We start from the raw sequence: 25,988 nt of genomic DNA, 5'->3' as shown, positions 1-25,988 counted from the left end.
TGAGCCCATCTGAATGAAAGTCATTTACACAAAGACAAATGGGACCCAGCTATGAAATTACTGGGCCCACCTATTATGCTGTCATAAAAAGGAGTCACATGTGAAGAAGAGACACAAAAGAAGTAAAGATCCTCAAGCAAGGTAGAATTACTTTTAAAGCTAGAATTCCTGTAAAAGAGTAACACAAGTTCTCTTCATGTATATAGTTGAGAAAATGTTCCTGGCTGTCAGTGAAAGCAAGCAGACTACGCACACATTTATTGCCCTTCCTCTTCAAATTCCAACCACAAATATTTATTGAACACTTACTATGTAACAAGCAGTTGAAATGAGAGTACATATAACCAGGTGAACATGCTAGGGGTCCATCAGGAAGCCAGTACTTGGGGCAAATTTCCAAACTCAGGAAGCAGATGAATTAAACTGACAAACCAGAGAACATCAAAATATAGGGTGTAAAAGGCCTGGGAAGATGTGGTGGTATCAAATTTGCCCTGAGGAGCAGTAGAGAAACTCCAGACTCTTCTTTATCACCTAAAGCAGGAGTCAGCAAACTTTCTATAAGATAATTAACATTTTTAGCTTTGCAAGCCATATCATCTCTCTCAAAAATGCTCTACTCTGCTATTGTACAGTAGAAGCAGTTATAGACAACATATAAACAAGGTGGCTATGTTCTAATAAAACTTTATTTACAAAAACAGGCAGGCGGTCACAGCTGGCCAACCACTGATCTAGATTTTTACCACTGTGGCTGCGTTAGTATGAAATGGGCACACACAAAAATTTTAAGGGGAAACTACCTCACCAGAATTTCATCTCCAGCCCAGCCTGTTCCTCCGCACCCCTGGCCTATCTGACTGCCTTTCTCCCCACCCAGGTAATTTCCTGCATCCCCACTGCTGATCAGTTAATCGAGGTGAATCTTGGGGATGAATCTTGACATTTCCTTCTTCACTGTTTATCTCAACCAATAGTACACTCTGCCTGAATGAATCAGGTCTTCTCTCCCTCTTTTCTGCCAACAGTGTCAGCAGGAGCCCCCATCAGACCTGTTCTCACCCACCCTATCTGGCCTCCAGTCTGTGCTCTACATTTTCACTAACTTGTTCAACAAATATTTTTTGCGTGTGTGCTATGTGCCAGGCACACTTTCAAGTACTAGAGATAAATGGGTGAACAAAAGACTTTTTTTAAAAAAAAAAACTCCAATCTCATGAGTTTTTATTCTGGTCTGGGTGGGATGGGATGGGGTGGGGGTGGAGCAAGGCAATGCAGGTAATATAGCAGCACATAACCGTGTGTGTGCAAAGGTGCCCAGTGCTACAGGAGAAAGCAAAATAAGGGACATCTAGAGTGCAGGCGCAGTTACAAATTTAATAAGGTTGGTCAAGAGAAGCTTGCTTGAGATGGTGAGATGTGAGCAAACACTTGAAGGAGATGAGGGAGCCAGTCGAGTTCTCATCTATTTGGGGGAAGAGCAATCCTGTTGGAGAGGAGTTTCAGGATAGATTTTCCAACGCGGGAGCATGCCTGTGTGTTCTGTGTTGTCCATAATCTAGGCTGGCTGGAGATGATGGTGACTTAGAACAAGAAGGGTGGCCATGACAGAAGATGTATTTTGAAGGCAGAGTCACCAGGATTTCCAGATAGATTGGATATGAGGTGTGAGAGAAAGAGAGGGTCAAGGGCAGCTCCAAGGTCATGTCCAGAGGATGGAGTTGCCTTCAACAAAAGAAGTTTGGCCATTAAAATGTGAGCACAGGTGATACGCAGACATTCCAGGCAGAGGCACTTGACACCTGTATTAGTTTCCTGGGGCTGCCACAATAAATTACCACAACCAGTGGCCATTTATCACTTATTTGTGGAATATATTTTTAAAAAAGCAAAACAGAATGAACAAAACAGTAGTAGACTCATAAACACTGAGAAGTGACTAGTGTTACCAAGGGGGAGGAGTTGAGGCAGGTGGGTGGTGGGAGGAGGTTGAGGGGGAAAAAGGGGCACAATAATTTGCGATCATGATGTAAGTCGGTCACAGGGACGGTAGTACCGCATGGAGAATATAGTCAATGATTGTGTAACATCTTTCCCCATTGATAGATACCAGAGGGGGTGAGGATTTAATAATATGGGTAACTGTTGTACCCCGGTGTTGTATGTTTGAAACCAAAGTAAGACTGTGTATCAATGATACTTTAATTTTTAAAAAATGGAAATGTATTCTGTCATGGTTCTGGAAGCTAAAAGGCTGAAATCAAGGTGTCATGAAGGCCATGATTCTTCTAAAGGCTCTAGTGAAGAACCTTTTCTTGACTGTTCTCATTCAGGTTGTGGCTGGCGATGCTCAGAATACCCTGGCTTGTGGATGCACCCCTGCAACCTCTGCCTCCATCGCCACGTGGGGTCTGCATGTCCTCTCTATGTCCAGGTCCCCGTCTCCTTTCTCTTATGAAGATACCAGTCATTGGATTTAGGCCCCACCCTAATCTAGTAGGACATCTCCTTAAATTAATCATATCCACAAAGGCCCTATTTCCAAATATGGTCACATTTACAGGTACTTGAGTTTGGGATTTGAAAATAGCTTTTGGGAGGGACACAGCTTAACCCCTTGCGCCATCCCACACTCACAGCTAAGAAGCACACGTTGGCATGGAGGCTTCACTGGCCTGGGCCCCAGGATGACTGCAGTGAGACAGGCTGGTGTTCCGGGTCAGCTCATTTCAGGCACATGAGCACCAAGTAGAATGGCAGGCTGAGTTACTGCTCCAGGTAGAGTAGTTATCCCTCTAGCTTTCTGATGACTACATTTAATTGATACGTGCAAATTAAATGTTTCTCGATATCTCTGGACTGTCCTCCGTAGAATCTATTCCTATTGATCATCCCTTACTTACTGAGGGCCTGCTCTGTGACTCTCCTTGTGCTGAGTACCAAGGGGAATGAGTGGGGATTGGACACAGATCTTAATGGGAAGGAGTATAAAATCCCATCGGTGGTCAAGACAGGAAAACTACATCAGCATTGGCTGAAATTGTCACAGGACACTAAATAATAAGGCTTTAATAAGAGGTAATGCTAACAGGGATCCCATCCTGTGCTAGGTACTCTACTAAGCATTTTATAGGTACCATCCTCCTTAAACTCCATGGAGGTTGTACCCCGTGAGGTTGGTATTTTATATCCATATATAGGTGAGGAAACAGGTTTAGAAAGATTTAAGCAACTTGCCCAATGGTCATTCTGGATTCCAATCCAGTTCAGTCTGATTCACAAATGTGGAGTCCTATGGACTTTCCTGTACTGATTGCCCTTTCAATTCAGCTGAGCCTGAATGGGCTGCTAAAATATAGTAGTGTACGCTCTGAGCTGCACAAAGATTGGTTCTCTTCATCTCTCCCTGGGCTGAACTGATCATGGGGCAGTGTCAACAGGCTGCAGTAATAAATGGAATAGAATAATTGACTCTTTAATTTCTGTTTTAGTGTTGGTGGGATGGCCTTCCTACCTAAGTGAGTTTTAATGAACTACTCCAAACTAAACCTTTTCATCTTTATAAGATGGAACTAACTTTCAGACTTCAATTTTCTTAATTGGCCATGGATGCAAAGATTTGTCCTATAAGAAGCCTTCACTTCTTCTCTAAAGCATTAGAACAATTAAAAGAAACAACATGATCAAAAGGAACAGCATGAAACCAAACCAACCCTTTTTTTTAAGTGTTTCCAAGCTTGTTTCAAAACAGCCTTAGGAGGATTGTTTTCCAAACAGCAGCATATGAAGCCATCCGCTTTTGAAATCTGATTTTCCTATGTACACATATCCTGTTGTCTATGGAGAAGCAGGGAATGCCCAAACTGGCATGCAATAGTAGCAAATACGAAATGGACCACTTTTTAAAAAGTTGTAGGAATGTTAAAATCCATGTTGGCTGGTTTTTACATTTACTTACCAGGCAGCATTCCCATGCTAGCGTTGGCATGGAGACTGGAAAAGGAAACTTTCCACGAATCTGTCACTTGCTACTGTTTCCACTTATTTTACTGTGAGTCCAATTTTAACAATTTCTTAAAGTTAAGAAAGTTGAATTCTTTTTTTTTTGTTTCAAGACATCTCTTGAACGTGAAAACAGGAGTAAAATGGTTTTAAAAATCAAAGATTTGGTTTTTTCAAATATTCAGCTGTTTAACATTGCCTTTTTTTTCTTTACACATTTAGTTTGAATGCTTTGGCATGGGAGAGCCCCACGGTCTGAAAGTAACTTTGTCCCGACTTTCCTAGCTGCATCTCTTAAAGAGGCTGAAAGACGCATCTGCTTTTCAACAGTCTGTGGCCCTTACAGGACCAGGAAAAAGCCAGAGGTTCTGACCATTCAGGAAGAAAGTCAGGCTTCCCAAGATTTCGGGGCTAACAAGTTCGGCGTGGGCACACCTAGGTATTCTTGAAGGCATTTTCGCTGAGGAAAAATCTGGCTGAGATTCTTGAAGCTAGACTCAGGTCAGACATGGAGAGACAAGAATGTCACTCGTCTTCTATGGGTGGTGTGGAATCCAGTAGGCACTCAAGTCATGTTTACATGAACGGACGAATCACAGTTAACACCAAATCGCCTCTAACCAGGCTGGTTTTCCTGGGTTGGAAAGTAAAAGAAAGGAGAGCCTACCTATGGCTTAAGGGGCCTAAGGCTGGCACCCGAGGCCAGGCGTTTTCATTTCCCTTTGGCATCCTCAACTGCTCTGCCTGAAGCTGGCGCGATGTTAAAGAAAGGAGGAAATGCGTGTGATGAAAATCAGAGACGAGAGGGTCGGGAACAGATGTGAGCATAAAGGGAAAGCATTTGAAATGAAAGAAGTAAATTGGACTCCCACAGCTGGAAGGACAAACCCTGTAGTGTCGTCAGGGATGGGAGATTAGGGGTGATTTGGCGCTCCCTTTGTTCTTCTTCCCTGTGTTCCACGTTTCCCAGTTTATTTGCTGTCTTTTCGGATCGGTTATTGGACCCCGAGGACAGACCCCAGGGGCAGTACCTGGCCCGCAGCGGGCGCTCTGGAAAGACCCGCTCAACAAACGAACCAATTCAGAGGCTCCTGCAGCCCCTCCCCCGCCCCACCCCTCGCCGCGCCCGCCCTTCTGCCAGGCGTCTGAGCGCCTGGCACGTAGTAGGCGCTCCCGAAACATCTGTAGAGCAAATGAACTCCAAGTTTTCGGCGCCGGGCACGTGGAGCTTTGGAAACCGGGACAGCACATGAGTGTGTTTCAGGCCACAAGAGCGCTCCAGGCGCGCGCGGAAGGCAGCGCGGGCGACCGGCGAGAGCCGGGCCGGGAGCGGGGCGCCCCGCGGGGGGCGCTGCCTGCGTGGCGCCCGAGGCGGGGGCGCCGGGCGGCGGCACGTGCGCGGCGCGGCGCGGAGGGCGGCGGCTGGGGTGGGCGCGCGGGCGCGGTGGGGCGTGGGGCGTGTGCCCGCGCCGTGCCCCCCGCGCGTGCTGCCGGGCGGGCGCCGGCGTGAGTCACGGCGGGGCTCGCCTTTATAACGGCCCGAGGCTCGCGCCAGACGCCCGCCCGCTTCTCGGCGCTCCGGCCCCGCGCCCCCAACGGCCCCCAACCGCCGCCAGCCCCCAGGGCGCCATGAGGAGCCCGCGCTGCGCCCCGCTGCTGCTGCTGCTCCTGCTGCTCACGCCCCCCACCGGGGACGCCGCGGTCATCACCGGGGTAAGCGCCCCGGGCGCACCTGTCCGCCCGGGAGGCGCGCCCGCGTTGCGCACGGGGGACACGGGAGGGCGCGGCGACGGGGAGGCGAGCAGCCCGGGGAGGGTGGCCCGGGGCGGGGACACCTGCTTCGGTTTCCCCCGGGCGCGCTTGGAAAAGTGCCCGGCTCCAAAAAGCAGCAGACGGCGCGGGACGCTGCGTGCCCTGGAAGGCAAAGTGACCCAAGTGTCGCCCCACCTTGCCCCGTATCCCGCGTTCTCTCCTCGCGTTTGGTCTGTTTCTCTCTTAAGCTGAAAGTTATGTGTTTTTTTTTTCAGTCTTAAGCACCTTTTTGAGGCGTTCCAGCCTCGAAACATATCTTGAGGGCCCCTTCCTGAAATGCAAAGAGGCAAGTCAAATACCCCAAGTCCCGCGAGTCCGGGAGTCTCAGTCCTATAGTCAAGGAGTTCGCTGTCCACCCACCCACCGAAGGAACCGAACCCTTTGAAATAGCTTGGTCCGGGGCCATGTGTGCGCTTTGCAAAGCAATGTGGGCCCTCCCTTGTGGGTTCCAGGCCTTGTTTTCAGCGTCTTGAGGTTCTCCCTGTGGAAGTTTTCCACTTCCAATTCCCGATAAAGCGCCTCCAGCACTCTGGCACAATTTTGCAGTAGGCTGGGGCAATGTAGATGTTTTACTTTGGAGAGGAGATCTCCATCATTTTTGGAAGCAGAAATTTTCTACTAGAGAAAGTTCAGTTCTCTCCCAGTCTCACCAATTATTTTCCTTGTGTGAATCTGAAGGAGGAGGTTACAGTAGAAAATAAAGTCTAGTCTACTTTACCGTCAACAATGCAAAACCACCATTTCCTTGGTTGGTCAGCTTCTTCACTCTCTTTTTAAGACTGAAATTATTAAACACCTCCATTAAATTACTTCACAGACTTAAGTGCACATTGTAGGATCTAAATAAGACCTGTATGATTGAAATGATACATAGATAATAAAATATTTAAATTATTTTAAGTTGTCTTGAGAAAATCAAGTTGTTGTCTCCCTGTTAGCGAATAGGTTTACAGCATTTTGAAAGCCCTGTATTACCACAGCATTTGGTTACAGCTAATAGATACTTAATTTATTAAGCGCCATGATTTTTATTAGAATAGTTTAGAATTTTTTTTTTAGAGATGTATTTGAACAGCTTTGTTATTCTGTGTGGTTGAAAAAAGTCTTTACAGGTTTGTATAATACATGAGAATTGAAACATGATTAGGTTTTTTTCCTCTTCTTCCCCTGCTGGCTCATTTAAAATTTCTCCTAATCCTCTGGGCCCAAAATTCCTTTGCAATATAAGTATCTTTTTGTTCCATTCACAGGACAGCCCTATGTGAATAGATCTGCAATGGGTTAAGGATGCAGGGCATTAGGAAGCAGCTGTCTAATTAAAAATATATAAACCTTTGCAGTTTCTTTGTAAATATTTCCAAGAACTGAAGCTTTTTGTTACAAAATGAAATTTTATCACATTAGATGTTTATCTGTTAGATTTAGATTGGCTCTATTAGAGTTAAATGTGCCGTTTTCCTTGTCATTTTAACTCAGTGTTTCAAGAAGAAAATTTTAAAAAAAATTTCTAAAGCAAGATGGCAATAAAGAAACATAGTTATGTTTCCTTGACAGGAACCATCTGGAGTCAAGTGAAAGACTCAGTAACTTATCTAGATATATCATCTATAGGATATTAAACATCCAGGTGATTGATTGAAGTTTTAAAATATTTTGGCTGGATTTTGATTGTTTTCTAAAAGGAGCTATTGGGGCTTCAGAATTCCAGGTCTCGAGCATCTGTTGAAATTAAGTACTGCCTGAAACCTCCACCTTAAACAATTACTTTTTTTGGTAATATATGCAGTTATCTTAAAATTGATTTATATGTCCACATAGATTTGTTATAACCATGTTGGGAAGTATCGTGTACTGAACATCTCGTTCCTGGAATGTAATGGCCATGTATACATGATTTCTGGTGTACAGATAAAAATTGGAAAATGGAGATGTTTAGATGTTGTCTTGTAAATGTCCAAATACCCCATAGGTGAAAATTGTGGGTTTTGCCCAGATACTTGTTTTAAATAGACTGAATGAACTGAACCAAAAAGTTCCAGTGGAGGAAATAAACCAACATTAAGGCAAAATAGTTAGTTGGTCACGGTTAACAAAAAATAATAAGGGCATGCCCATATATTTATGTTTTAAGAAGTTATGGCAGTCTCCAAAACTAAGAACTTTGAAGGGGTTTTTTTAATTGTTACCAATAAAAACATTTAAATTTGTGTCTAAATTATAGTCTTTTCAGTCTTATACAGCACAGAATGTTTTTCCCATTTTGCTAACAAAAAAGATTACTGCGCACCATTCAACAAAGCGTCCTATTTTTTTTGTTGGTTCTAGGAAAGAACAGCAGTTCTTCTGATCTTTTTTCATGCAAAAAAATGAGACTTCATTATTTATTTCTGTTTAGTAGAGTATGGAAATTCATCCATAAATGATTCTTTGACTAGGTGTATATGTGATTTTTATGTTGGGAACAGATGCTTTGAGTAATCGCATCTCAAGGTTGATAATTGCGTCTGTCACTTGCGTTTCTAAATCTGATGGATCTTAGAGAATAGTTCAGCTGATTGTGTAATGTGCACGTATGTATATCCTCAGCTAATAATTACCTTTACTCCTGCTACTCACCCAAAAAGAGAGCAGCATAAGGCAAAAGTCTTGGTCTGTCCATTCTTAACCTCTGAGATTTCTTTCTTTAAAGAGGAAATGGCAAAAAGCAAGTCAGTGGTGTGAGAAACATGATGTCTCATGAACTAAAATGCAAATATTTGAATGAGCCCTTTTAAAATTTACATCAGTGCCTTTATGAGTCTAGAGCATTTCATGCCAGATTTAGAGACCATTTAAATCCCTTTTTAAAATTGGGCCCAATGCATTCTGCAGTTAATAGTAATAAAATCTTGTGATTCGATTTATGTAGTTCCTAATGGCCATGTATGGTCTAAGACTAATACAGACTCGTTCTTCAAGTTCAAAGCCGATCCAGCCGTGAAGCACTAGAAGAGAGCTGATTTGTTTTTGTCTTAATCTTGTGTCTATTTAAGATTTTCATAATGTGTGGGCCACTGTTCAGGCCATGTTTTAAAAACTTGGAAAATCTGATCAGATTTTATTGTAAATATGGGCAGGCAAATGAAGATGACAGTTCTTTTTTTTTATTTTCATTTTTTTATGTGACTGTTAAAAGCATAGCTGTTGGATATTTAAAGAGCATTTTTTACCACTAATTTTAGATTTCCTTACCCTGAGCCTTTCCTACTTATCTATATTTGTCTGTTTATTACATTTCAGGCCTGCGACAAGGACCCCCAGTGTGGTGGAGGCATGTGTTGTGCTGTCAGTATCTGGGTTAAGAGCATAAGGATTTGCACACCTCTGGGCAAAGTGGGAGACAGCTGTCATCCGCTAACTCGGAAAGTTAGTATCCGTATCTGGACTCACAGTGGTTCTCATATGCTTTGGTAACGTAGCTCTGAGCAAGGTGTGCGTAACACAGATCCAGGGTAACCTGCTTGAAACTGGAAGTTAGAGAGGATTACGGTGGAAAACCACCTCTCCCTTCTCCGCTTGCGTTGTAAAGAATTGCATCCTCTGCCATGCTTATTCTCGTGATCATTGTCATATCCTGACTCTCACAGCATTAGAAACATGTTGCAAAAAAGATTGCAGACACGTGAATTTGCTTTAGAATTTAGGACAAATATTTTTTGTCCTATATATATACACACACACACACACACATATATATATGTACCATATGTGCTTCTATACACAAATCAGGGTATAGAAGTTCTTGAAAAGACTTTTAATGTCAGACCTCCTGATAAAGCAGAAGCAGATAATTTCTATGGTCCGTTTTTGGCAGAAAATCATCAGTGACACCATCACTCTTGTATCTTAATTTAAAAGCCCTGTATTTTGACTCTTTTCTACAGTATACATCGTTCACAATCCTAGAGATGAATATCTAATTTTCCAGTTTATTATCTAGCAACTCATTATCCCCACCAACTGTAATAAAACAGAGGAAAAGTTATTGACAATGAGTGGCATGACCGAATGGTGGCAGGATTGGCCTGAGTGTTCGAGGTCGTGTGGCAGGCTCTGCTGTTGAGTCCAGGCGGGGCAGGTTTATAGTTCTTCAAGGAGCGGGTGGCTGGGAGGCAGGAGGGAGCAGAGAAGTCTGTGCACCCTGGAGAGTCCTTGCCCTTCAGATTCAAAACTTCTGAAACTCTGTAATCTCAGCAGAATCCCGTGGGGACACGGGTTGGAGGGCCTTGCCCTCGGAGCACACCTCCTTCTCTCACCCAGCAGTGGAGTGGAGTGCAGAGCCCTTAAGGGGTGCGTCCCCAGGGCAGGGGCTTGTTGGAGGCAGGTTTTGGGGTCTCTCTACCCATCATGTATGTATGTGTGTGTGTGTGTGTGTGTGTATTGAATTCTGTTCTACCTTTTTTTCTCACTTGCGGGTTAGGGTTGAAGAGTGTAGCAGAGCCAGGACATCTTTCTGATATGCCACAATGACAGATAATGGTTACTGTTTTGAAAAGAACTGGCTTCGGTATCGCGCTGTGAGCCATAATAAGCAACCGCCTGCTTGGGCCTGTCTGACCACTGACTTTGGCTTTCCTGCGGTTTCCTTGAGAAACACTTCCTATTCCGTTCAGACCATTCCGCCTCGTGGTTTTACCACGCAAGACTGTACTGTCACTTTTAAACATGACATGCACCTTTTCGTCTTGGCCGTTATAAGACAGGAAAGGTGTTAAACCGTTGACTGGCTGTCTCAGTGCCAGGCTCCCCAGGGGACGGTGGAGCCGGCCCTCACGTTGGCATTTGCTGGTCTTCCATCATCCTTGTCAGATGTAAGTCTCTCTTGTACACTTGAGCCACCGTTGCTGAAAACTTTAAGAATTATGTTGTCTTTGTAGTGTTAGTTTAACCTCACCCAGCCTGTTTGCTAAAACAAGTGGACACATTCTGTGGAACTCTTTGTATTAATAGCAACAGTAGCTGCCACTTTCTGAATGCTGTGACGTACTCGACCCTGTTGTGTATGTGCTTCTTACTTTATACTCACAAGGACCCTGTCAAGCAGGCTTGTTTTGGCCACCCGCCTCCATACAACAACACTGAGCTTCAAAGGGGCTCAGTTAGCTGGTCGATGTTACAAGGTGAGAGGTCAGAGGGCAGACCCTGGGCTTCACTTCTGTTGACTGTCCACTGTCTGTGTGGTTTAGTCACTACAGTCTTCCTCCTCCATGAAAGCTGCCGTCGTGTTTAACTGGAATATCGTGTACTTCACTTAACCAAAACTGGTTTGTGTGGGTAAGATGTTCACAGGGATGAGGGATAATGGTCCTGAGTGGGAATTCGTCTCACTCTATAGTTCTGATGAGTTTTCCACATCTGAGATGTTTTTAAAAGAGAACCAAATCCTGTTTCCCTGGTTTCTGGAGAGCTTCTAGTTCTGTGTAGCATAAGGTCAATTCTGAAAGTCAGCAAAGTCATTTTTCTCCCATAAACCCAGGCACATTGCTATGCTTTTGTTTTTATCACAATTTTAACAATGATTCCTTAATAACAGGTTGTCGTTTTCATGTATAATTAAGTGAAAAAACCAAACTACTAAAAATATATGTCTATATGGTTTTATGTCGTATGAACTGTCCCCTATTCAGTTGCCCTCTTGAAAAGTGTTTCTAGAACTGAACTTTACCACTTTTCATATTGGTTGTTTTTCTGTCTTGAAAATACGTTTTTATAGGTCAATTCAACAGCCTGTTTTTAGAGACGGTCCAGAGTTGTTACTTGTTCTGAATGAAATTAACCTTTCCTGGCAAAAAATCTGCTTTCTTCCAAGATATCTCTCTACTAAATTTTATTCAGAATAACTCAAGGAAAAAATGTTTTACAAATATATCCTAGTGTACAGTATTCAACTTTGCTCTGAAGTTTAATGGCTCATTGATAGATGGTAAAAATGTAGACAGTATATTGAAAATTCTTTTTTAATATATATGTTCATTAATTTTTTAAAAAATTAAAATCATGAATTAACTGGTCATGGTCACAGGGATTGGTGTTTTAAAAATGCAAGGCTGTGAATAAGCGAAGGCTGCTCCTGTTTACCCTGTAAATTTTCCACTCTGGCATGGATTAGTCATTAGCCATAAAGTCTACTTATTTTGATAAAGTGAAAAATACTTGATGAGTGAAATTGAGAACCATAAATAGCAATTGATAGCCACTGAGTTAAGTACTATTTTAATTCAGAAGTATCAATTAATTAGTTTGTACAGTTTATAGTTACTGCTAAGCAGGAATTTTATAATTGCATAGTTTTTAACTTTACACTTGATAATTCAAAAATATAATAAAATATTAGTCTCCCTAAGAACAGAATGCATGTTTTCTAAACACATTTTTAGGTCAATGATAGTTTTAATATGTATTCATTTTTAACAATTTTTAAATACCTAATTAAGGATGAGCTACTGAATCATATGTCTACAGAGAATACTTTGCTGTTGTATTTTAAAAAACACTATTTTAGTTTCTGTTGATACCTACACTTTTCAGAGTTGACAAAGATTAGCCATTTCCATCCCACTCTGATTTCTGCTTAACTTGAAAGTCTCTTAATTATGTGATTTTGCGTTATTTGATGATTCTTTTTCTATTTAACTAACTGGATTTCCTCTAAAATATATATATACATATATGTATATATATGTATATATATATTTTAATTTTGCTCCACTTTTTAGGTTAACATTTTTAGCACCAGCTTTATTTTTCTAGTTGCACTTTCAAACTGGACCAGTACATTTTCCTTTTCTGAAGAAAATATTTCAAATTAAAATCTGGGTCTTGTTTGTGGAAGACATGGAAGATTTTAAAAATTACTAGCTATTTCCATTTTAGAACCAACCTATGATGAAACAGTATAAACCTAATTATAACTTCAGAGTAGAATATAAAACTTAAAAAATAATAACTAAAATACAATGAATGTAACTACAGAATTAAGCACAAGATGTGCAGATGAAAGTATAACATGCTAATTCCCTCATCTGTTCTGTCATCGGTCTCAAGAGCTGCTCTGCACATTTTACCTGTGGGGTAGCATCATAGCTGCGATTCAGGCTCATTGCTAGAGGGCCTCACAAGACACAAGTACACTCTAGTCTAATCTACGGTTTCTTGGCCTGGGCGCTATGACATGTGAGGCCGGATACCCTGTTTTAGGGGCTGTCCTGTGCAGCATCATAGAATGTTTATCGACATCGCTGGCCAGTAGTCCCTGCCCCTCCCAGTTGTGACAGCCGAAAGTGTGGCCAAAATATGACAGCTGTCCCCTGGGAGGCTTTGGGGGCTGGAGATTGCCCTGGTTGAGCTCTGCTGGTCTAATACTTCCTTCGCTTGGCCATACCGGGCTACACCAGGGCAGATACAGCATCCTCATTGCCCTGGGAGCGTGGCAGCTACCCAGGCACACAGCTCTTCTGTCCTCTCATCTGCACGGGCGGCTATGGCTGCCACAGATGGAAGCAGAAGTGTATGTAGGGGGGCTACTGTTTTTATTTCTCACAAACCTTTTGTGCTGCCCACCCCAATTCCAGAGGCCCCAAGGCCTGCATTCCAGCAGCTCCCCAAACCCAAGTGACATTCCACACAACTGGGGAGGATGACCCCCCGTTCGCTGTTTCCCTCTGCTCTTCCCCAGCCACAGGAGGCTCCCAGGGTGAGGGAGCCTCCCCTGGCCCAGGCCCCGTGCTGACCCTCTACTCACAAGAGGCAAGTAGATTAAAGAACTGTATTATTATTTGGGGTTATATGAATATATACTATTCCAAGCAAAATAAGAAGAAACAATTTAAGACTTTACCAAATTAAAATATAGGGGCAATCTTGATCATATTAAAACCAGACATTGTGGTGGGAATGTGGGGCTTTTTGTCTTCATTTCAGGCACTGTTATATACTATTTGAATTTTTTGAGTATATGTTCTGTTGAAAAACTGATTTTATTGAAAATGAAATCACAATAGTACCAGTGCTTTTATTATCATATTATTCTATGTATATTATATATAGTACATCTGTTATAGGTAAAATTTGTTTAGAACATACAGGTTTCATGTGCACAGCATTATAATTCTCCACCTGTGTGACTACCCAGTGAAGAGCAGCAACGTAAGTCTAGTTACAACCCGTCACCATACAGCCGGCCCCCTTCACCCATTGCCCCTGACCCCAGCTCCCTTCCCCTCGGGACAGGTACTTTTTATGTCACGTGCCTAGGTTTTCTTCATGTATCCTTCTATTTCCTTCTTCAACATAATGGTTTTGAAAGAAATCACCAATAAGGTTTTGATCTTGTGTCAGTGCTACATTCCCTGTAAAAGTCCTACAAACGAATAAGAATCATGCCTTTCAAAAGTGCCAAAGATTGTGCCTGGGGAACCCCCAGGATTTGCTGTTTGGAACTCAAGGCTACCAGAAACATTGGATTGAGTTGATTCTAAAGCAGACCATCAAGGCTAGACTGAATGGCGGGCTCCTTGGCTATATTTGTACATCTCAGGGTGCATCTTCCAGAAGCGCTTCTCAGGCCTCTGTGGGTGTTAGACACCTGTCAGGCTCATCACATGGCATATGTAGATCTAGAGGTGAATGGGCCACTCAGGAAATTGGCAGGTGTCTACTGTGTGTGTAGTATTGAAAGGTGTGGGGTCTGTCATCAGCGGCTCACAGTTGGAAGGGAAGAAGGGAAATGCTAGGGACTGGGCCAGTTAAGAAAGGCTTGGGGGGCAGAGGGAGAAACACAGACTGAATCTCAAAACAGGGAGGCAGGTTTGAAAAGAATAAGAGAAGGGCATCCAGGTATAAAGGGACCTGCAGAGCAGGCTAATCATTATGTTGAGGTTGGTCAGGACAGATCTAGGTGGGGACTCAGACTGTTTTGATACCAAGGAATAATACCAAGATATTTCTGAAAGTTTCCCCAAAACATCTGGCTGGTGAACACGTTGCTAGGCCCCCTGCTACGCCCTGCAGGGGCCTCCATACATTGGGCTGCTTTCATGTCACAGAACATCCATCTCTGAGTTTGGTGGTGTGAATCCCGTTGGGCCTCACGGAATCTCGGTGCCAGGCAGTGGTCTGTGGGGTGTGGGGAAGCCTCAGGACCTGGAAGGCCACCCCTCTGCTTTCAGACAGAGCACCGCCTATGGTGGGGGCACTGGTGGTGGGTAGGAGCATAGCTGATATTTTCTTGCGTGTCTCCCAGGTACCAGGCTCAGTGCTGTGTGCTCATAAATGACAGTCCCTTTCTTCAGAGAGCCTGGAGGTGTTTGAAAGGAGAGCAGAGTTTGGAAGGAAGTGGGGCTGGGCTTGACAATGACGTGTCCCATTTGTAGCTAGATGACCTCAGTCAGACACGTTCTTTTGCCTCAAGAGGAAGCCATATAGCTTGTGTTAAAACAAGGTGAAAACCTCGCATTTAGTGGGACATTCACACATGATGCCTTATGCAACCCGGAGCCTGGCCCATCCCAGTGTTATTTTCCTTTCTGCCACTTCCAGCCCACCACGTTACAGGCCCAAGAGTTACGACAGTGTCGAAATGCACAAAGCACACGAGTGTAAGCACCTTGAGGGCACTTTTTATTAGCTGAAACTATCTTACTGGTTGTCTGTCTTTCATCATTAAAATTTAAGCTCCATGGTGGACCGAGACCTTTCCTGTCCTGTTCACTTTTCTGTCTCCAGTTCCTATAACAGGGCCTGATACGTTGGTGACACTCAGTATCTGGTGGTTGACTGAGTAAAAGAAAGGTGTGTGGTCATTTCCATGTGAAGCAGTTCACTTCCATGAGAGTTCACTTCTGTTAGGTTCCTTTTCTCTGGAGATTGCTGCCCTTGTTAGCTCTTCCCAGCCCCCGCACAACTGATGTTTGGGGCAGGATAATTCTTCATCAGGGTGGGGAGTGGCTGTCTTGTGGCTTTTAGGATGTTTAGCCGCATCCCTGGCTTCTGCCCACTTGACATCACTAACACCCTTTTCCCCAAGCTTTGACAAACACACGCATCTCTGGACACAGCCAGATGTCCCCCTGGAGGGCAGAATCACCCTCGATTGAGGACCACTGGCCCGGGCAGGAGTTTTAGGCCTGGCCACAGAAGCTCTCAAAGTCTCAGGGTCAAAACAGACCACAAAGCTCATGGGTCTTGACTTCTCATACTTTCCACTCGTGATTATCCGAGCAGCCCGGCTGCACCCAGCTTCCCTAACCTACTCTCGGTGATGAGCAGTGAGCCAGTCAGCCATGCACTCTTTGTCACACACAGTGACAGAACCATTCTGAGCCCCCATCTGCGTGGAGCTGATGTGCCTGGGGCCCAAGTGTAGACAGTGTCTTTGCAGCCATGAGAGCAATGCCCTTGCAGATGGCCTGAGGCGCTGGAGCGGCTCTGCCTGCCCACCACCTATGCACTCTGCCCTTCTGCTGCTGCCCTTTCTCCCCTGTGTATTTATTGATCTCAAACCATCTCCCCGGCCCTTCCGGAACCATTTTGGAAATGGAAGGCAGGAAAGAAGAAAGAGGAAGAGAAGAAAAAGAAGGTAAGAAGAACATGAGCATGGTGTCACCCAAGGAGAACGCCCAGATGAGGAAGGAGCCTGGGCCACAGCTTGTCTGTCCCAGCGTTGGTCTGACCTGTCTGTTCAGCCACATAATAAGGTTGGAATGGTTCTGTCACTGTCTGCAGACAGCCCTGTTTTTACTTTATCTATAAAGAGATTATTTAAAGGCATCTGAAAGATGCATCTTAAGTTTCCTCCTCGGGACAGATCATAGGTTTGGGGCAGCCCCTTTCGGCGGCATGCAATAGGAAATGCACAAGTATGATACTGATATGGAATAAAGCATTTGAGTTGGGAAATAGGACACATGCATTTTTCTGCATGTGTAAACTCAGGATCCCTGAGATAATAGCTTGCCCCTCTCACATTCCTCCATCGGAGTCATCTGCCATATCCCATGCCATTGACTGTCCACAGCCTCCAGGCCTCTGGTGCAACTACTCCCCATGGCCTGCAAAGCAGGCAAATTCTTCCTAAGGTGCCCTTTTGCTCTGAGCTTTTTGCTCTTTGCACCTAGAAAGCATATATTTTTTTGAGGGTGCCCCACTTGCCCCTGACACAGCAAACCACCACACCAGCTACTGGTTGACCCTCTCAGCCCAGCCTCACTGTTGGCGTGGGCGGAGCTCTTAGAAATATCACCTGGAGGTTTCTTGGAAGGAAGTCAGCCTTTCCCTGCTGGCTCTCCTGGGGCTGGGGTATGGTTTGTTCCATTTCTGCATATCAAGCTTGCTGCCTCCCATGATTTTCCTCTAGTTCTCTCTTCTACCCCCACCTCCTGGGATTTTCACTTCTGCTGGCCTCTGTGTGCAAACATGTGAATTCAGATCTTGCTGTCAGTGCATGCATATTGCTCATTATGTAGACATGGTCATGCATCATGGGTTGTGTGCTCTTTAAGGAGCCTAAGTAGCAGCATGCTATCAAAAGATTAATAGCGTGAGAGGTGAGACAGAGGCTTCCTCCTAAAACCACATATAATACAAAAATATAATTAATACAACTAATTCTGAAAGAGCAACAGGAAAGAGGACTGCGCCAGACTGCATACACCTGGAAAAAAGAGCAGGCCTCACAGAACAGGGTAATGTACCAAAGCTGTGGCCTGGCGGGACCCTAGTCCTTCCCCCACCCCAGCTCACTGGCTGGAGGAAGAGAAATAGTGGGTGAGGGGTAGAGGCCTGGGACTTACGAATACCTAACTGGAGATCTGCTCTGGGAGCACAAACCTACATTTTATGGTGCTTTCATGATACTCTTGTGATTAGGGGATTGGAAAGCTAACACAGGCAGAATTCCTGGAGAAACTGAGATTACAGCCAATTGTGGAAAGCAGGGATCCATATCTGACTGCTCTGGGACAAAAGCTTGTACCTGTGTGCTCGGCCCACTGGTTCGGGCAGTGGAGACAGGCATAGGAGCCGGGAAGCAGGAAACAGCTCTTTCCTCCCTCCAGGCACCAATCCCACTCCCCTGCAACCCCCGACATTGCTTCAGGGGCTGAGCAGCTCCAGAGAGTAGATCTTCTGGACACTAGAGGGCGCCATATAAAAATATGAAACGCCAAAGGTACCTGGTCCAGAGTAAAATTAGTATAACTCCTGAGAAAGATGATATGGACCTAATGACTCTTCCTGAAAGGGAGTTCAAAATAAAAATCATTAACATGCTAATGGAGGTACAGAAAGATATTCAAGAACTCAGGAGTGAATTCAGGTCAGAGATCCAATTGTTGAAGAGCACAATTGAGGATATTAAAAGCAAATTGGATACAGTGGAGGAGACGATAAATGAAATAGAAACTAGAGAAGAGGAATACAAAGAAGCTGAGGCACAGAGAGAAAAAAGGATCTCTAAGAATGAAAAAATATTGAGAACTGTGTGACCAATCCAAGCAGAACAATATTCGCATTATAGGGATACCAGAAGAAGAAGAAGAGAGAGAAAAGGGTAGAAAGTGTCTTTGAGGAGGTAACTGCTGAAAACTTCCCCAGTCTGGGGAAGGAGATAGTCTCCCAGGCCATGGAGATCCACAGATCTCCCAACACAAGGGACCCAAGGAAGACAATACCAAGACATATAGTAATTAAAATGGCAAAGATCAAGGATAAGGACAGTCTATTAAAAGCAGCCAGAGAGAAATAAGATCACATACAAAGGAAAGCCCATCAGGCTAACATCAGACTTCTCAGCAGAAACCTTACAGGCCAGAAGGGAGTGGCATGATGTATTTAATGCAATGAAGCAGAAGGGACTCGAACCAAGAATACTTTATCCGGCAAGATTATCATTTAAATTTGAAGGAGGGATTAAACAATTTACAGATGAGCAAAAGCTGAGAGAATTTACCTCCCACAAACTATCTCTACAGTCTATTTTGGAGGCACTGCTACAGATGGAAGTGTTCCTAAGGTTTAATAGCTGTCACCGAGGGAATAAAACCACAGTAAAGAAAGTAGAACAGCTAATTACTAAGCAAATGCAAAATTAAATTAACTATCCCCAAAGTCAATCAAGGGATAGACAAAGAGTACAGAATGTGATACCTAATATATAAAGAATGGAGGAGGAAGAAAAAGGAGGAGAAAAAGAAAATAACCTTTAGATTGTGTTTGTAATAGCATATTAAGTGAGTTAAGTTACACTCTTAGATAGTAAGGAACCTTTGGTAACCACGAATCTAAAGTCTGCAATGGCAATAAGTACATACCTATCAATAATCACCCTAAATGTAAATGGACTGAATGCACCAAACAAAAGACAAAGAGTCACTGAATGGATAAAAAAACAAGACCCATCTATATGCTGCCTACAAGAGACTCACTTTAAACCCAAAGACATACACATACTAAAAGTGAAGGAATGGAAAAAGATATTTCATGCAACTAATAGAAAAAAGCAGGAGTTTCAATACTTGTATCAGACAAAATAGACTTCAAAACAAAGAAAATCACAAGAGACAAAAAAGGACATTATATAATGATAAAGGGGTCAATCCAACAAGAAGATATAACCATTATAAATATCTATGCTCCCAACACAGGAGCACCCACCCACATATGTGAAACAAATACTAACTGAATTAAAAGGGAAATAGAATGCAATGCATTCATTCTAGGAGACTTCAACACTCCACTCACTCTGAAGGACAGATCAACCAGACAGAAAATAAGTAAGGACACAGAGGCACTGAACAACATATTTGAAACAGATGGACCTAACAGATATCTACAGAACTCTACACCCGAAAGCAACAGAATACACATTCTTCTCAAGTGCAAATGGAACATTTTCAAGAATAGATCATATACTAGGGCACAAAAAGAGCCTCAGTAAATTAAAAAAGATTGAAATTGTACCAACCAGTTTCTCAGACCAGAAAGGTATGAAACTAGAAATAAATTACGCAAAGAAAATAAAAAAGCCCACAAACACATGGAGGCTTCACGACATGCTCCTAAATAACCAACGGATCAATGACCAAATAAAAACAGAGATTAAGCAATAGAGACAAATGACAACAATAATTCAACACCGCAAAAATCTGTGGGACGCAGCCAAGGCCGTGCTAAGAGGAAAGTATATTGCAACACAGGCCTACCTCAGGAAAGAAGAACAATCCCATATAAGCAGTCTAAACTCACAATTAATGAAACTAGAAAAAGAAGAACAAATGAGACCCAAAGTCAGTAGAAAGAGAGACATAATAAAGATTAGAGAAGAAATAAATAAAATTGAGAGGAATAAAACAATAGAATCAATGAAAGCAAGAGCTGGTTCTTCAAGGAAATAAACAAAATAGATAAACCCCTACCCAGACTTATCAAGAAAAAAAGAGTCTACACTCATAAACAGAATCAGAAATGAGAAAGGAAAAAATCAGTATGGACACCACAGAAATACAAAGAATTATTAGAGAATACTATGAAAAATTATATGCTAACAAACTGGGTAACCTAGAAGAAATGGACAACTTTCTAGAAAAATACAACCTTCCAAGGCTGACCAAAGAAGAAACAGAAAATCTGAACAGACCGATTACCAGCGACAAAATTGAACTGGTAACCAAAAAACTACCTAAGAACAAAACTCCTGGACCAGATGGATTCACCACTGAATTTTATCAAACATTCGGTGAAGACCTAATATCCATCCTCCTTAAAGTCTTCCAAAAAATAGAAGAGGAGGGAATACTTCCAAACTCATTCTATGAGGCTAGCATCACTCTAATACCAAATCCAGGCAAGGACACCACAAAAAAAGAAAATTACAGACCAATATCCCTGATGAACAAAGATGCAAAAATACTCAACAAACTATTAGCAAACTGAATTCAAAAATACATCAAAAAGATTATCCATCATGATCAAGTAGGATTTATTTCAGGGAGGCAAGGATGGTACAACATTCGAAAATTGATCAACATCATCCACCACATCAACAAAATGAAGGACAAAAACCGCAAGATCATCTCCATAGATGCTGGAAAGCATTTGACAAAATTCAACATCCATTCATGATAAAAATTCTCAACAAAATGGATATAGAGGGCAACTACCTCAACATAATAAAGGCCATATATGACAAACCCACAGCCAACATTATGCTTAACAGCGAGAAGAAGTTTTTCCTATAAGATCAGGAACAAGACAAGGATGCCCACTTTCCCCACTTCTATTCAACACAGTACTGGAGGTCCTAGCCACGGCAATCAGACAACACAAAGAAATAAAAGGCATCCAGATTGGCAAGGAAAAAATTAAACTGTCCCTGTTTGCAGATGACATGATATTGTACATAAAAAACCCTAAAGAATCCAAAACTGCTTGATCTAATATCTGAATTCAGCAAACTTGCAGGATAGAAAATTAATACACAGAAATCTGTGGCATTCCTATATACTAACAATGAACTAGCAGAGAGAGAAATCAGGATAACAATTCCATTCACAATTGCATCAAAAAGAATAAAATACCTAGGAATAAACCTAACCAAGGAAGTGAAAGATCTATACTCTGAAAACTACAAGACACTCATGAGAGAAACTAAAGAAGGTACCAATAAAAGGAAACACATCCTGTGCTCATGGATAAGAAGAATTAATATTGTCAAAATGTCCACCCGGCCTAAAGCAATCTACAGATTCAATGCAATTCCTACCAAAATACCAATAGCATTCTTCAACAAGCTAGAGACAATCGTTTTAAAATTCATGTGGAACCACAAAAGACCTCAATTAGCCAAAGCAGTCTTGAGAAGGAAGAATAAAGTGGGGGGGATTATGCTCCACAACTTAAAGCTCTACTACAAAGCCACAGTAATCAAGACAATTTGGTACTGGCACAAGAACAGACCCATAGACCAATGGAACAGACTAGAGAGCCCAGATATAAACCCAAGCATATATAGTCAATTAATATATGATAAAGGAGCCATGAACATACAATGGGGAAATGACAGCCTCTTCCACAGCTGGTGTTGGCAAAACTGGACAGCTACATGCAATAGAATGAAACTGGATTTTGTTAACCCCATTGACAAAAGTGAACTTGAAATGGATTAAAGACTTGAATGTGAGTCATGAAACCATAAAATTCTTAGAAGACAACATAGGCAGACATCTCCTGAATATGAGCATGAGCAACTTCTTCCTGAATACATCTCCTCGAGCAAGGGAAACAGAAGCAAAAATGAACTCATGGGACTACATCAAAATAAAAAGCTTCATCAACAGAACAAAAAGGCATCCTACAGTATGGGAGAATATATTTGTAAATGACATATCCGACAAGGGGTTAACATCCAAAATATATAAAGCACTTACATGCCTCAACACCCAAAAAGCAAATAACCAGATTAACAAATGGGCAGAGGATATGAAGAGTCAGTTCTCCAAAGAAGAAATTCAGATGGCCAACAGACACATGAAAAGATGCTCCACATCACTTACCATCAGGGAAATGCAAATCAAAACCACAATGAGATATCACCTCACACCAGTAAGGATGGCCAGCATCGAAAAGACGAAGAACAACAAATGCTAGCGAGGATGCGGAGAAAGGGGAACCCTCCTACACTGCTAGTGGGAATGTAAGCTAGTTCAACCATTGTGGAAAGCAATATGGAGGTTTCTCAAAAAACTAAAAATAGGAATACCATTTGACCCAGGCATCCCACTCCTTGGAATTTACCCAAAGAATACAACTTCTCAGATTCAAAAAGACATATGCACCCCTATGTTTATCGCAGCACTTTTTACAATAGCCAAGATATGGAAGCAACCTAAGTGTCCATCAGTAGATGAATGACTGAAGAAGATGTGGTACATATACACAGTCGAATACTATTCAGCCATAAGAAAGAAACAAATCCTACCATTTGCAACAACATGGATGGAGCTGAAGGACATTATGCTCAGTGAAATAAGCCAGGCAGAGAAAGACAAATGCCAAATTATTTCCCTCATTTGTGGAGTATAACAGTGAAGCAAAACTGAAGGAACAAAATGGCAGCAGACTCAGAGACTTCAAGAATGAACTAGAGGTTTTACCAAAGGGGAGGGGTGTGGGAGGACCGGTGGGGAGGGAGGGAGAAGGGGACTGAGGGGTATTATGTTTAGTACACACGGTGTGGGGGATCACAGGAGAACAGTGTAGCACAGAGAAGGCACATAGTGGATCTGTGGCATCTTGCTGCACTGATGGACAATGACTGCAATGGGGTATGGGTGGGGACTTGATAATATGGGTAACTGTAGTAACCACATTGTTCTTTCATGTGAAACCTTCATAAGAGTGTATACCAATCATACCTTACTAAAAAGTTTTTAAAAATAATTTTAAAAAGATTGAAGTGAATAAAAGTAAGAGGCAGTATAATTTGGTGCTTAAATGCTTGGTCTCTTCTGGTCCATCTGCCAGCCAAGCTCCAAGTTCTGGATATGTGACCATGGGCCATTTACTAATCTATTTGTGCCTCAGTATCTCCTCTGTATAATGGGTGTAATTAAAGGATTTGCTATCTCTACTGAGGGCTTGTAAGGATGGAAAGGATGGTAAAGTGCTGAGCACATTGCTTAATGCATAGTTAGCACTTAGCAAACACCAGCTATTATGATTCAAAGAGATTTCTCAAGAGTAGTTTCGGCTTTTTGCTTGTTTTTAAAAACATTTCCTGCCCTGACTTCAGTTTTGTTTTTTATTCTAGGTTCCATTTTTCGGGTGGAGAATGCATCACACGTGTCCATGTATGTCGGGCTTAGCCTGTTTGCGGACTTCGTTTAACCGGTTTAATTGTTTAGCCCGAAAGTAATCACTTTAGCGTAGAAAACTTTAAATGTGAGCAGCCACACGATGTCTGTAAAGTCTGTTTACTTGTGATTGTGCCAAACAAATACTATGCCAGAAAGAAATGCAATTGCTTCCTCCCCTTCCCAAGGAACATTTCTATCTTTGACTTTTAAATGATGCTTTTTTTTAATTGAAAGAGGATTTTAATTTTGGATAGAAATGTCAAGTGGAAGGAATAATGGAGCCGGTTCTCATTTCCCTGTTTGTGTTTTGGTTTGGCTTTTTTTTTTCAATGCCAGTAATTCATCTATTTTCACAAAAATGAGTAGAATAAGAATCTGATACTTTGTTAGAAAAGTTTTTTTTCCCTTAATTCCCCTTCCCCCCAGCCGTGCCCCAACACACACACACACACACACACACACACACACACACACACCTACCCTTTCTTCTCTTATGTCTCAGTCCTCAAAGATTTCTAAGGCCCTTAATTCTTCCCCTGTTTTCCCTCCCTGACCCTCCAGCATTTTAAAGTAAGGGGTGTGGGGCAGGGTTCATATTTTCTAGCTCCCTGGCAGAATCACTGATAAGAATCAAGCATTGTCCCTGATACTTAAACAGTGAAAGAGTGTGTAGTTGAACTTGACCCAACAACATCTCTTACATTGAGTGACAATTGGGTGCTTCTGAAGTTTCATGGAACCTGTCTAAGTAGGTAGACTTCAGGTCTGCTGTTTGATGGGTGCGAGGAGAGAAGGAATAGAACATCAGGTTTCATCCACATTTCTAGATTTGGGGTTTTTTAAAAAAGACTTTTCCAATACGTATTACATTTATTTCTTTTTCTTTTTATAATATTTTTTTAAGTCTCATGGTTAGAGATGTTTCAGCGAATGTCACTTGAAGAAGAGGTATTGATTTTAATCTGGCATAACACTAGATACCTTTTGAAAATTGGTATTAATGGTATTAAGTTGTAAATTAAACCTGGTTTGTAACCCAAAAGTCTATTGTAATGGATTATTGCCTGGCATCCTGCCATTTGTACCTGCATCAGTATTGCTGCATAAAAATTCTGTATCAGAATAATGACAGTACTATATATCATTTGATTTATTTTAATATTATATCCTTATTTTTATCACAGTTGTCCTCAGTCTTTATTGCAAGCAGATTTCTATTAGCGCACATTCTAAAATGGGTGCCGACTCCCAAGTTGGTGAAATGGCATGAACGGTATGTGCATTTTCATTTTACATACAGGAAAGTTCTGTTTGCATGAGTTTCAAGGTATTGCAAGAAACGAAGCATGTGTTAATCAGTGAGGTCTGGGAGCATGAAAGAGAATGATGACTGGCCCAACGGATGGTGATCAGGAATGAACTCCCGGGGTGTCACCATATGATGAATTCAGCAAATAACGATGGAGTGTTTGTCATGGGTGGGCCATGCAGGGCGCTAGGTGCCAGCCACACAGTGATGCCCATGTAGCCTGGCCTTGGAAAGCCTACCAAATATTGTAAATGGATTCAATATCGCAAATAAACAACTTATGAAATGTGTTTAGCCTACTAAACTTGAGCATGCCAACGCACTAACCATTCCACAAAAAACTCCATTCTGTACGAATTTCTTCAGCGAGGGCTTACAATTGCCCTTTGTGTGTCAGCTTACCCCTGTGGCTAACATGTCCTGCACACATATGGGATTTTTACTGTACTAATTACCATACTTAGTCATAGTAGTATTTTTGGTTTAGTTTATTTTGTATTCAAGAAACATTCCCCAGTGAGTCTGTTGAAAAAAAAAAATTAAAGACTTCAGCAGGTGGGATTGTGGGTAAAGAAATAAGGCCCTTCAGCAGTTTTCCCAAATGTAGTTTCCATGTAATGTCTGTTACATCCTTTTTCATAAGCGGTGAAACCTTAATTGAGTTGATCACCCATTTTCACCCCACATAAAAAAAACATATAACCCACTTTATAAAACTGTGCTTGAACATACACTAACTCAAATATTTTTTAAAAATCACTACCTAAAGAGGCTGTCTATATATACATATCCAGGAGATAAAATGTGAAGTTTGGGTATGAAAGCTTAAGAATGTTATCTACTGACTCACAGCATTACCATCTGACAAAAAACAGAACTTTGTCATTTATTACCCCTCCCCTGGGTTATTAGTTTTGTTGAGGAATACTCCTCCCCTTTTTTCAGTGCACAGTTCTATTTGGTTACTGTTTTTTCAC

At 42.3% G+C, this 25,988-nt stretch overlaps 1 protein-coding gene across 2 annotated transcripts; it reads left to right on the top strand.

Annotated features, from left to right (window-relative positions):
- Window positions 1-5,295: 5,295 nt before the first annotated feature.
- PROK2 (prokineticin 2) lies at window positions 5,296-25,301 on the top strand. Of its 2 annotated transcripts, XM_073230911.1 has the most exons (4): window positions 5,516-5,715; window positions 9,094-9,219; window positions 23,657-23,787; window positions 25,003-25,301. In XM_073230911.1, the coding sequence occupies exons 1-3, from the start codon at window positions 5,632-5,634 to the stop codon at window positions 23,759-23,761; spliced, it is 315 nt and encodes a 104-aa protein (XP_073087012.1). In that variant the 5' UTR covers window positions 5,516-5,631; the 3' UTR covers window positions 23,762-23,787; window positions 25,003-25,301. The 2 variants fall into 2 exon arrangements, with proteins under 2 accessions (XP_017532108.2, XP_073087012.1); XM_017676619.3 differs by having other exon boundaries at window positions 5,296-5,715; window positions 23,657-25,301.
- Window positions 25,302-25,988: the final 687 nt, after the last annotated feature.

This window comes from Manis javanica, chromosome 3, assembly GCF_040802235.1.
Source record: "Manis javanica isolate MJ-LG chromosome 3, MJ_LKY, whole genome shotgun sequence".
In the NCBI taxonomy this organism is placed as follows: Eukaryota; Metazoa; Chordata; class Mammalia; order Pholidota; family Manidae; genus Manis; species Manis javanica.
This window is presented reverse-complemented; position numbering and strand designations above follow the sequence as displayed.